The sequence below is a fragment of the Pterocles gutturalis genome, unplaced genomic scaffold (assembly GCF_000699245.1).
Source record: "Pterocles gutturalis isolate BGI_N339 unplaced genomic scaffold, ASM69924v1 scaffold7739, whole genome shotgun sequence".
NCBI classification, from domain to species: domain Eukaryota; kingdom Metazoa; phylum Chordata; class Aves; order Pterocliformes; family Pteroclidae; genus Pterocles; species Pterocles gutturalis.
Genome location: NW_010133176.1, coordinates 39,638 through 51,910, shown reverse-complemented (window position 1 = coordinate 51,910; position 12,273 = coordinate 39,638). Strand labels below are relative to the sequence as shown.

General features: G+C 34.9%; 1 protein-coding gene across 1 annotated transcript in view; it reads left to right on the top strand.

Moving 5' to 3' along the window:
• The window catches only part of LOC104467373 (kinesin-like protein KIF6), a gene marked incomplete at its 5' end in the record, with an annotated part of 48,710 nt that overhangs the window by 8,125 nt on the left and 28,312 nt on the right, over positions 1 to 12,273 (top strand). Inside the window, one exon of the mRNA XM_010081130.1 lies at positions 11,087 to 11,234. Coding sequence (XP_010079432.1) covers positions 11,087 to 11,234 — 148 coding nt within the window. The remainder of the gene's footprint in view (positions 1 to 11,086; positions 11,235 to 12,273) is intronic.

Here is a 12,273-nt window from a genome sequence, read left to right as displayed (position 1 = left end):
AAAAATAATTTGATTTTACATATGGAAAGACATACCTTTTTAACTTTGTTGTGTGTCTTTCATAACCTCCTTGATTTCAATTCTTGTATGATGTTATTATGCAAACTTTGGCTTCGTGCAAATGTTTAGCTTTTGGGGAAAAGATCGTTATTGTGCAATTGGAATTCCAGCTTATTTTTTTAGCTCACTTTATTTTTACTTCTATATAATTTGAAATATAAGATTTTTTTTTTTAGTATTTAACTGTGTACTTGTACAACATGTTAGATGTTTAAAATAGTTTTAATAAAATTAGTTCTATAAACTGTCTTCAGGAAATTTCAAAATACAGCAACAGAAAATATATGTGACAGGAGAACAGAAAAGTCAGTCATGATTATTTACTCATTATGTAATAGCCAGAATTCACCATTAAATCCCTTATTTGTTGTTTTTCATCTCAAAATACCTTATTAATAGCTATTTTCCACTGTAAAGAAACTACACCTCCAAAGAAGTGTAGAGAACTCATCCTTTTGAGGGGTCAAATAAAGCAGGTACAGGTTCCTTACCTGTGTCTCTGCTTTGGTGAGGAAATAATCTGAATTAAATTCCTTAGAAGATGCACTAAACTTTCATTCTTGTTTGGATTCATCTTACCTGGGCACTCCAGAAATCTTGGAACACGTGTCACGTATAGAAAGCTGTTTCTCCACCTTTTCTACCCCCATTCCCTTCCCCTTTGCTTCTCCTTTCTTTTTAGGCTCACTTAGTGGAACTGCAGCGTGTTGCCTCTGGATTTGTAGATATTTTTGACTGGTACAGCAGGTGGCTGCGTGCCATGATAGGAAAGATTGTTTCCAACACAGTGAACTCAATGAAGACTTGTACAGTTCTGGTACTGCGATGTCAATATCAATGTCAACTCAATCATTCAATCCTTTTTTATTGCTACTTAAAATGCTTTGAATTGATACAATTCAATTTCTTGCTTTTTATAGTCTTGGCACAGTGACTCCCCAACCAGATTAAAATCTCTTAGGATCATCAGCATGATACAATATTTGCTACCATGATCAGAGCTGGCCTTCCTGGAAAGACTTGTTAAATCTTCATGCTAATATGATTAAAATGAAGAATCCCTGGTAGAACAACTATGCCCTGGTAGTAGAGGGTTTTTTTTCCTGGAATTTTGTTAAAATGGAAGTATCAGGCATGTAAGCACATGGATTTTGTAGAAGGTAGTCCTTGTTAACTAGTGAAATGAGAGGCTTGTATGAACAATTATCCATATTTGTGCCACTGGCTTGGCTCACCTGCAGGCAGCTTTGTGTCACAGCTGTATTATGGCTAATGGGGGTGATTTGGGTCCGAAAGACCTATAGAATCTATATAAAGGACATTTATTTTTTTTGTATGTCCGCTTGAAACAAATGTAGCTTAAAATTTCCTCTAAATGGAGAAACTGGAGCAGTCATGCTAGCAGTTCTTCCTTAGAATGTGTAAAATTATGAGGCAATAAAAAGTGAAAAGCTTCATTAATGTTCCATCTCAGATGATTATTAGTTGCTCATGTTTATTTTGACCTAAATTGCACAGTTTCGAATTGTTCAAGAAGGCTGCTCATTATAGCTTTGATTCAGAGTATCTTTGTGTCACTTATTTTCTGCAGTGCTTATGGTGGAAGTCTAAATATATTTAGATATTTTAGTTAAGATAAGAAATTATATTACACCTTGTTTTTTCCTAAAGGAAAGCCCCTTCGAAATTTCTAAGGAAACTTGCTTGCACTAAGCTCTCAAAGACAAGGTTCCATGCAAATTTGGAAATTGTTATTGTTTTTGAAAGATGAGGCACTAAGAAATTAGATTTGTTCCATAAATCTGGCAAAGGCATAAAGAAAAAAATGTCCTACTGAGATACTTTGTTTATTTTAATTAAAAGAAACTTTAATCTGAGCTCCAAGTGATGGAAGATACCTCAATACTGAGCCTCTGTAAAGACAAATCCTCCCTGAAAACTTGTTTTCCAGATCCTGCAAAAGAAGTTCTTCCTTCTTTTTATTTTAAATATCATGTCTGGGGCCTGGTTTTGCCAGGACTGTGCTGGTTTGTTTGGTTTTTTTTAATAGAATAACTATGAATTGAGGTTTTCTGAGGCAGAAAGAAGGAAAGTGAGGGACGTTGGTAAAATATTTCAGATTGGCAAGAACCAAGATGAGGAGAGAGCTGACAGTATCCCAACATCAAAGATATTGGTGTTTTCTGCTTTTTTCATTAGTCTAGTATTTTAATACTTATTGAATATTTGTTCCAACCACAGCCTCTATGTGACCAGTGACTTAAAATGAAGATGTCATAACTCAGGTTAAGATAATAATATGAATCTGAAATAAACTAGCAAAATCAAAGTAATTAATTTTTAAAGATGAAATTGTTTCTTTAAAACATTTAGACATGTTTTATTTATTCATATTATAAACTGAGTAAAAACCTTTCACTTTGAACTTTTTAATTTTAAAACAAAACAATAATAAAAATTACAGATGGCTTAAATGCATGTGCATCTTTTTAATTCTTTTGAAGACTAAGTATGTCTTGCAGTAGGAATTAAGTGTCAGAGCAAGCAAATCTTTTTGCTTAGACTTCATATTCATGGTTGCTGTGCTGGCTTTTGGTGTTCTGGATAGGCTTCATTTACCAATTGCTGAGACAAGGTTTCTACGTTTGTCTGTACTACCTGCCAATATCAAAAACTTCAGAATAAGGTTGTTACTATTTTTTCACCTTTTAATAGTGAAGTTTGGAGTCACACAAAAGGACTCGGAGCACACTGACTTTACTGGCATCATATTGGTGGTTATACAACTGGTGTGTTGAAACTAATGTGAAATAGAGCAGAATTTGTAGCAGTAGAATGTTTTCAGAGATTGATAAGGACTGTTTACTTTTTATTTCTTCTGCTGATGATCCTATGTGAATTATGCCTACTCCTAATGAATTAGATTAGGTTAGAAGGGACCTCTGTAGGTCCTCTGCTCCAAGCTGCTGAGCAAAGCAGGTCTAGCTTCAAGGTTAGATTGGGTTGCTCAGGCCCTTGTCCAGTAGAGCTTTGAAAATGTCCAAAATGGGACTCCCACAGCCCATCTAGGCTGTTCCAGGGCTTAACTACTCTCATTGTGAAGAACGTTTTCCTTGTACACACTTGGAATTTCCCCTCTTGCAACTTGTGACCACTGCCTCTTGTCCTACCACTGTAAGCCTCTGAGAAGAGTCTGAGTCCATCTCTAATGATCCATTGCATAATGGAAGGTGCTAATTAGGTACATGTGTACCTTCCTCTTCTCCACGTTGACAGAAAACAGTTCCCTTGGCTCCCTCTTGTGTGTGATGTGCTCCAGTCAGAATTAACTTGGTTCTGTCAGACTCACTCCAGTCTCCTTATAGCATCTTTCTTCTCCTGGGGAGTCCAAAACTGGACACCCAACTCATGCAAAAATGATGTAACAGCAGAGGAAATGGAGTTCTTTGTTATACTTAGACACAAGCCTGCCTAAAGTCCCATTAACAATGAGCACAGAAACAAATGAAAAGTTCTGTGTCCATAAACTTTAAATAGAACAAATGATCTTCACTGGAAATTAAACCAAAATGTAGTCAGAAAAACCAACCACAATAAAACAACCTCAGTCTGCTTTCAACCTCTGTCTCCTGTCACTGGGCTTTATACCACTATTTATATTGTCTCAGATATTCAAGGACAAAGTACTGAATGATATTTTAAACTGTAGTAACTACCCATAAATTGTCTAGCTCTCACTTGAGGAATGTTAAGCAGTTGTAAACATAACGTATCTGTCAATTTAATTGGAATTTCTTGCATGAGTTAGATTTCTGTATCACACCCTTTATTTAGGAATTAGCCATCTTTCAGGCATGAGGCAACTCAGTTGGGTGACTGCAAATGCCAGCGCACAACTCTGTAACAGCTCTTTATTTACACAGGGATCGAAAATGAATTTTTAAAGGAAAAGTTAAATTTTCACTGTACGTGTTTTTAAAGTGCCACTAATTATGAGTACGTTAGAAAGTGCAAGTTAACTGATAACTGAGTAAGAAAATCTGAGGGGAAAAAACCACACGGCCTTGCTCTTCTTTAACTGCATTCATACATGAGGCCGTACTGGAAAGAATTGTCCTGTGCCTGGTAACTGATGCGAATTTATACTGACAGCTTTTGCTTAGCAAGATTGCAGAGGAAGAGGCTGGGTCTTCCTAACGTAACCGGAAAACCAACAATACACTGAAGCCCTGAGCCTCATCTTGTTTTCCCCCAATTATATTAGCAAGTCTAATAAAAGATGCTGCCTCTCTCCAAATACCTGATTTTTCTTATACTTTTAGACCGTCATAGTTGCAGCTGCATTATAGCATTTACTTATTCTTCATCAGTGTTAACTGGCTAAGTCCTTACTTGTGATGACCATTTCTAATTAACAATTTTTTTCCTCTGAACACAGGATTTTTTTTATGACTGTCTTCCCACTGATAAGGGAAAATTTAAAATATTGAACTCTTGCTATTTTAGTGAATGATTAATTTTTTTTTGGTCAAGTTTCCCAAAGTTTAAAGGGCATAAGAGAAAGCATCTTATAATTTATTTTTCATAAAGCCAAAACTTATTTTCATGAGCAAGCATCTATGTAAGCTTTTGTGTAGCAGTACTTGGGGTTTGAAGCAGTTTTAAGGTTGTGCTGAAAGTGGGCTAATTAAGGAACGTTGCTTCAGCTTGCTCCTTTTACTGGAAGTATTGTAATTTCTGTCTCAAAGATTGTCATTGTGGGGGATTTCTTGGTAGTCTGTATCATAGTTTGGGGATAAAATGAAAATTTTTGGTTTGTCCCATCACATCATTCTGAATTATGTTGCTGTCCTAATATGTGGTTAGGATTATATAGCTGTGTGATCAAATTAATCTCTTTCTTCCAATCTCTCACTTGGAAAAGGTGTGCTCTCAGTTGTATGCAATATAGAGGATGTATTCAGTACTTTCTCTGTGTTTAAAAAATGTTGCTGGTTAGCTTTGTAAGGTCAACCACAAGCTGTTGTGTTTCTAAAAACCAGCAATATTTCTTCAATGGTTAACCAGAAAAGAAGCATTCAATTCTTCAACAGCTCTAACCTTTTTCTAACCTTTTTCTGTGTTAAGATTAGCGGGTATATAATTACATTAGAAAATATACTGCAGAATAAAAGGATAAAGAAGATTTAGGACTGCAATAAAACAATACTTATTCAGAGATTAGGAGTTGTTTGCCTGCAATTAATGTTATTATTTCATTAAGATTGATATAAGCTATTGTTACCATTATTGTGTTGGTTTATGACTGTCTCCTTTTTTTTTTTTTTTCCTCCTCTGTCTGATTCTGACTTCCACCAAGGGAACCCTTTGTTGTATAATTTTAGGTTGTTTAATGATACCAACTTTAGTAAACAGAGCTGCTTGTTTTTCTCAGCAGTGCTGAGAAAAAGTCTGATAACATACTGGTGTTTATAGTTGCTGCCAGGACAGTCAAGGACTTTGTAGGCTCTCATGCTTTGCCAGCATGTTAAGTGCAGATATTTTCCAGATAGGAACGTGGCATACATGACTGTAAAGCAGTAGAACCAAAGCTGAAACAACCAATTATTTGTTAGAAACTGATTTTTTTTATATAGATTTTTCTGTCTTTGTTTGGCTTAAAGCTAACACTAAATATTTTTGTTGGTAAAATCGATATGCATTTTTACTATATAAAAATTGCTTTATGTTGCTTGTGATGAACAGCACTTTCTCTTCTTTTTATAAAAGCGAAGCCTATCACAAAGTGTTATAAATATGTGCTTGCATGTTTTAGCATGTAAGGAAAATGAACTCTCTGAATTTCCAAACACAGTGAAACAAATGTACAAATTTGGACAAATTTTAGTCATATTTTAGAAAACTTTTTTTTTTGTCTGTGGTAGGCTTTGTAGTTCTGATCTTGGTATTATTAAAAAAAAACAAAAAACAAAACAAAAAAAAAACCCCAAAAAAAAAAAGAAGGCCCTCCAGAAACTCTGACAATCATAAGAGGAGTAACTTTGCTAAAATATACCGGAGACAGATTTCTTCAGCAACAGTTTAGCTAATCTGTCTGGAAGTAGTCCATGAACTTATGAACAGGGAGCTATACAACATTGGATAGGTTCATGAAAGATCTTTTCAGCAAAGCCTCTCCTTGGATTATGTGTCTTTGATGTGTTTTGTTTGAAGTAGTAAAGAGACAATTTATTCAACAAAGTGTCTCCTTAACCATGCCAAAACTCCGTTTCCTGGGAGAAAAAAGAAAGAAAAGTTCTGGATATTCTGATAGCACCAAGGGGGCATGACTGAAAGTATCCTTTTAGTGTATAATTTTTATATATGCGTATTTTGAAATCTTCGTAAGACTACCATCAGTAACCGTGTCAACCTGTGTACTTTCAAAAACTAAGTTTGACACAGGTTTGGGATTTTTGTTCAGATAATCTGAAGAGCAAAGATGCAGACTTTGCCTGGGTGAACTGACATCTTGCAAAGTAGATTTTTACAGAATTGGCAGAAAAGAGCTGCTGGTTCTCTTCTGCCTTTCCCAGCAGAGAATCGGTTCCTCTGCTGTTAGGGACAGCTTTAATTTGCAGATGAGAATCTTCAAGGATCTTTTTGGTGGACACTGTTTAGAAAATACACTCTCTTGTCCTCTCTAATTGGTGTTGACAAGGTACCTGTTGTAATTAGATTTTGCAATCAGAGAGAGAATGTGTATATTTTCTACTCACCATACTAACTCTTAGCATCTGAGAGACCCTTCACTTAGGCAAGTGTAATTCTGCAGTGTAGTTTTGTTGTTGTTTTTAAATAACATTTTATGGGTGGCTAAAGGGTTATGAGGATTTTTTTAAAGGGATTGTGCATCTTGGGTTGAAAACACTAAGTATATATCTTAAACTTCTTGAGTATTTAGTAAATATGTATTGGTTTAATTTATTGACTGATTATATATTGGTCCACCTACATGTGTTGCTACCACTTCAGTGTAAAACTCCTTGGGACAATGAACTAAAATTCGATCGATAAAGTTTGGTATTTATTTTTTACTTGAAGTTCTTGGAAGTGGAAAAAGAGTAAAATATATCTTTAGCAAGTATTTGCTATGATAATAGTTTCTCCACAAATCTCATTGCTAAAACATCCTGTATTCCCACTGATTCCAAGAGAAATTCCTTAAAAGAAGTGTGAATTAGTAACATCAGGCATGGATTTTATATGACTTAATCCATGTAGACTTTATCACATACAGACCTTCAAAACTGACATTGAGTAATATTCAGAATATTATGCCCAGATTGGTGGTTACGTCTTCAGTTTTGAAATGTGTTCTTTCATAAACATATATACGTACATGTAAGCTTTAGTTCTGTTTAGTTCATAAGTTTAATTATTTGTGAACAAGCTGTTACAGTAGAGGCTTTCCAGTGTATCTTCCCATTCACTCTTTTCGGGAGGTGAGGTTATAGTCTTCAGCTTGCTTCTAACCCAAAGGAACTCCATCAGTCCTGCTTTAAGTTCTAGTGCCTTGTCTTTTATAAAGGTGGTTTTCTTCTGAAATTTAGAAAGGAAATTTATTCTCCATTCTATCTTCATGGGGCTGTGCTTTAGCACCTCAAGCAGGCTTCTCTTAAATTGGGTTGGTTGTTAGTTTTAATATACTCTGAGTGAAAGAAATGAGTGCTGTAAATACAGACAGGATGCAATTATATATATAGTTATACATACATATATAAAAAAGAAGTTTGACTTTCATCTTGGTTTTTAAAGTGGAACTCAGCTGTGGAATCATAACCAGCATTTAGCATGGCAGCACTATAAATATTAATATTACTTATAATTACATTGCAATAAATATAAGAAATATATGAATCAAATAACACCAAGAAAACTCATTGACTTTTGTACCTTTGACAGCGTATGGTCTGTGACATTTCATCTTACAGGTCTGGTGACACTAATCAACAGCTTTTTCTAAAGTTAATAGTTTGCAGCCATACCCTTTACCACTTGTTTAGACACATCGCAAACCTCACCTTTCTGCAGGAGCCGTGGCACTGTAGCTGAAAATATATGTACCTTGAACAACTTTAAAGAGGAGGAGTAAGAAAACTTACCAGCCCAAAATGATAGGTCTAGGAAGAACCAAAGGGCAGAAATATAAAAACAGAAGAGCAACTGCATTCGGTCAGACCAAAGTTCCATCTAGTCCAGCATGCTATCTCTCACAGGGGCTGCCAGTCATTGCTCAGGGGGGTAAAAAAAGCAAAAACCAAAGCAGTATAAGCATGTAGAGCTACTTCCTTTTGTATTTTTTAAAAACTCCATTTATTTATCACTTTTTCAATAAACAGAATGCACAAGAGTAATTTTAGCTTTTATTTTTCTTGAGCAAAATTAGTAGGATCTTAAGCATAGAGGAATATTAGAAAAAATTCTTCACTGCAAGAGTGATGAGGCATTGGAACAGGCTGCCCAGGGCAGTGGTGGAGTCACCATCCCTGGAGGGGGTCAAGAAACGTGTAGATGTGGTGCTGGGGGACATGGGTTAGTGGGTTGGGTGGGGCTGGGTTGATGGTTGGACTTGATGATCCTTGAGGTCTTTTCCAACCTTCATGATTCTATGATTCTAAGATTTTTCTGTGTTTAGTAGCCCTAAGAGAGGTTTTGGGGTTTTTTTTTTTCCATTAATTAGTCCAGTCTCCACTGAAGCCTGTGTGAACTCTTAGCATCCAAAACATCCCATTGCAAGGAGTTTCACAGCTTAACTACATTTTGCATGAAGAATTGTTTCCCCTTGCTTGTTTTGAACCTGCCATCTCAGAGCTTCTTTCAATAACCCCTACCTTCTGACAGCTCATTACCAGCTTCAGCGTTCAGATACTGTGACAGCGGGCACTAGAAATTCCTAGGATAGATACATGAGGTGTTTTATAATAATAATTGTTTTGATTTTTAACATCTGGAATCTAAAATCTGTGTACACTCTGTCTCTGGGCGTTTTGGTCTTTGGGAGCAGATGTTCACTGTAGTTCCTTTCAACATGTTTCTGGTTCTGTCTCTGACATCCTACTGTAATGGATTAAAATATGCAATTTGGCAACTGCTCAGGCCTTTAAATAAACTTTAATAAGTTGGAGAACCACTGCATCTCTTGTGGCGCCAGACCAACAGCTATCTATACATTGTTCTTTTCCTCTTATGCAAGAGCTGTTTGCTCCCTTTTTATTTTTTACAATCTTAGCTTATTTATCACTTTTTCAATAAACAAAATGCACAAGAGTAATTTTAGCTTTTCTTTTTCTTGAGCAAAACTAGTAGGTTCTTAAGCATAGTAAATTAAATCTAAGTACATTTTGCTTCTGATAAGTTATATCACAAAAATAATTTTTTCTTGATAACTTTATTTGTTTTCAAATACTCACTTCATATATTTTGTCAGGATATGTTGGAATTGTGGTAGAACAATTTTGATGGATGGATCCAAGAAACTTTTTGTAATTGACAGCTGTTGAAAGGAAAGAAAAAAGCTTGACAGTCTAATCTGATTTCTTTATTATGTATCCTGTCAACTATAGACTCTTACGAGTTCTGGTTTGATTTGCCATCTGAATATTACAGTCAGTAACTGATTTAATCATTATTTAATTAGAGACTCTAATAGTTTTTGATCATTTTATTCAGTTGTTGTTTGCTTGTACAGACAAGTGAAAATTTAAAATAATTGTATCCTCCATCATTTTTACATCATTGTTTATGGCCGGCCAGTGTGAAGCATAAAATCTTAGAGCCCTTAAAATATTCTTCAAGTTCAGGGCAGTTCATAATGGTTAATAAGAAATGGAATTAGAAATCTGGAAATAGATTTTTAGTATTTTTGTCTTTTGAGACAGAGCTGTACAAAGGAAATACGTGATAGTCAACAGTGAGTATCAATAGAAATTTTAAACAGTGGATACCCGAAATTTTACTTTTATTGTCAAGGGAAAAATGAAATGTTGTATTTATATTTCAGATGCCAGACCATCAAAGGGGTCTCATTCGAAAATAATATGACTCTGTCTCCACAAATAGTGCAAGAAATTTTGCCATGTGTTAATAAGAAAAAAACTGCTATATTTGTGTGTGAAAATAGTTCCTTCAACTTGTACTGACTTATCAGGAGTGGAATTTAGATCACCATGATTTAGGAGACTGCTTTTTGTTCATTGCATTAAAAGCAATTAGAGAAATTAGACTCTTGTTGGGCACTTCTGCAAGAAAAAGTAAGAGATGTGAAAAAGATTATTGAGTCTGAGTGTCATTTCAAGCTCCACCATTGCATAGCTACTATTGCTGTTCCGCAGCAGCTTCTTGTACAGACACAATTCTAACAGAAAGTTTGCTTTTCCCAATGTGGTTTTGTCTGTTTTAATAGTAAATTAAAATTTTACTACACTGATATAAGCACAGTTTCTCCTGCATACCCTTATCCAAGCTAGGAGTACTTTGGTAGTTTACTGTAGTAGTATTCTTGGAATAAAAAAAGACCACTAGTATAACTGTATACTTACATGAGTTTCTAACCACGATACAGTCTTTTGTGGTTGCAATTAACGCAGTCAAATGTGAAATACTTCTAGATTTTTTAGGTGTAATGTATTATTGGTTGCAATTCTTGACATCTACAGTCTTTTAAAAGACTAAATATCATCCTGGCAAAAAAAAAAATCAGCCAAAGAAAAAGTATACAAAGGTAATGTAAATAGTAATAAATATGATTAACTAATGATGATATTGAATATTGTAGTAAGTCGAGACTTCAAAAAGTCCTTCGGTTCTAGATGTTTAAATTCCATTGAATCTAGAATGCATGTCTTGAAGTGTATCCTTGTATTACTGAAGACAGCTGCAATGTAATTAAGAATTCATGTTAATTACATTTTGGCTCTGTATAAAGTTGATCATGGAAAATATGCCTTATATATTAATTCTCTCCCCATTTTTTTTTATTCTATAGTGTGTTGGCAGGATATAATGGTACTATCTTTGCATATGGTCAGACAGGTAGCGGCAAAACTTTTACCATCACAGGAGGAGCAGAACGTTACAGTGATCGAGGCATCGTTCCCAGGACTCTATCTTATATTTTTGATGAATTGCAGAAGGTACAGGACATTGTTTTTTTGTTTATTTTTAATGTCTGGTTTACAAATACTTAACTATATTGCAAAAGGCTGACATTATAATATAATAATAACAATAATAATGATAATAATAATAATAACAACTACTGTTATTTGTTATTCCTAATGCATTCTTTCCAAAATGAAGAAAAAAGAAAAAAAATCCTTTGGTCTGTTTGTTTTTAAGAGAGTATCAGTCCCTAAACACTACTTAACAGTGACTAGAAAAACACTTTCAAAAGTAGTAAACTGTATTCTGAAAATCACTTTTGCATGCGCTTTACATCTGAAACTTCCAGCAGAGAAGTAGCTACTACACCCATGTACATATTGATTTGACTTCACCAAAAATTTGTGCAGTAGTAAATACTTCAAATAGTTATGATTTCTCTGTCTCTTACCTTTTTCCTCATCTTAGAGTATTTTTGAGTCTTCCAGTTCTGTCCCAGTTATTTCTTAATGCTTTTCTGTTCACTTTTGAAATACCGCACAGATTTTCCTGCTGCTGACAGCTCAATGCACCTGCTGTTGGAATACTGACCTTGACATAGCAAAACACATCCCTCCAGTGTGGTAACTGACCTAAACCAAAGAGATAAAAACTTACTTTTTAGGTGAATCCAGTGGTGTAAAAAGGAATGGTATGTTTCAACAACTCTAGCTGTCCCCTGCAGAGTCAGGGAGGGAAAAAATACATTTTCAAAATAGTTTTGTGATTACAAAAAGGAAAATACCTTGCAGAAATCATAAGTGTAATTCTTGCACTTGCAAATTAATGAAGTTGATTTACAGGTCACTGTACCCCAATGAATCTGAAGTTTTTACTCTTTTACTTAGGATCAAAAAAACCCCTGTGATGTTTCCTCCTATGCAAAAGAAAAAAAAAACAGCATGGCTGGCAGAAAGAGAACTGGCAGAATTTGTCAGAAGGAGAAAAATGACTGCAATTTCATTGTATGGTTCTTCTGCATTTACTGTGCCCCCCAAAAAGACAACCAAAACTTAATTAGGCAGCTTATTT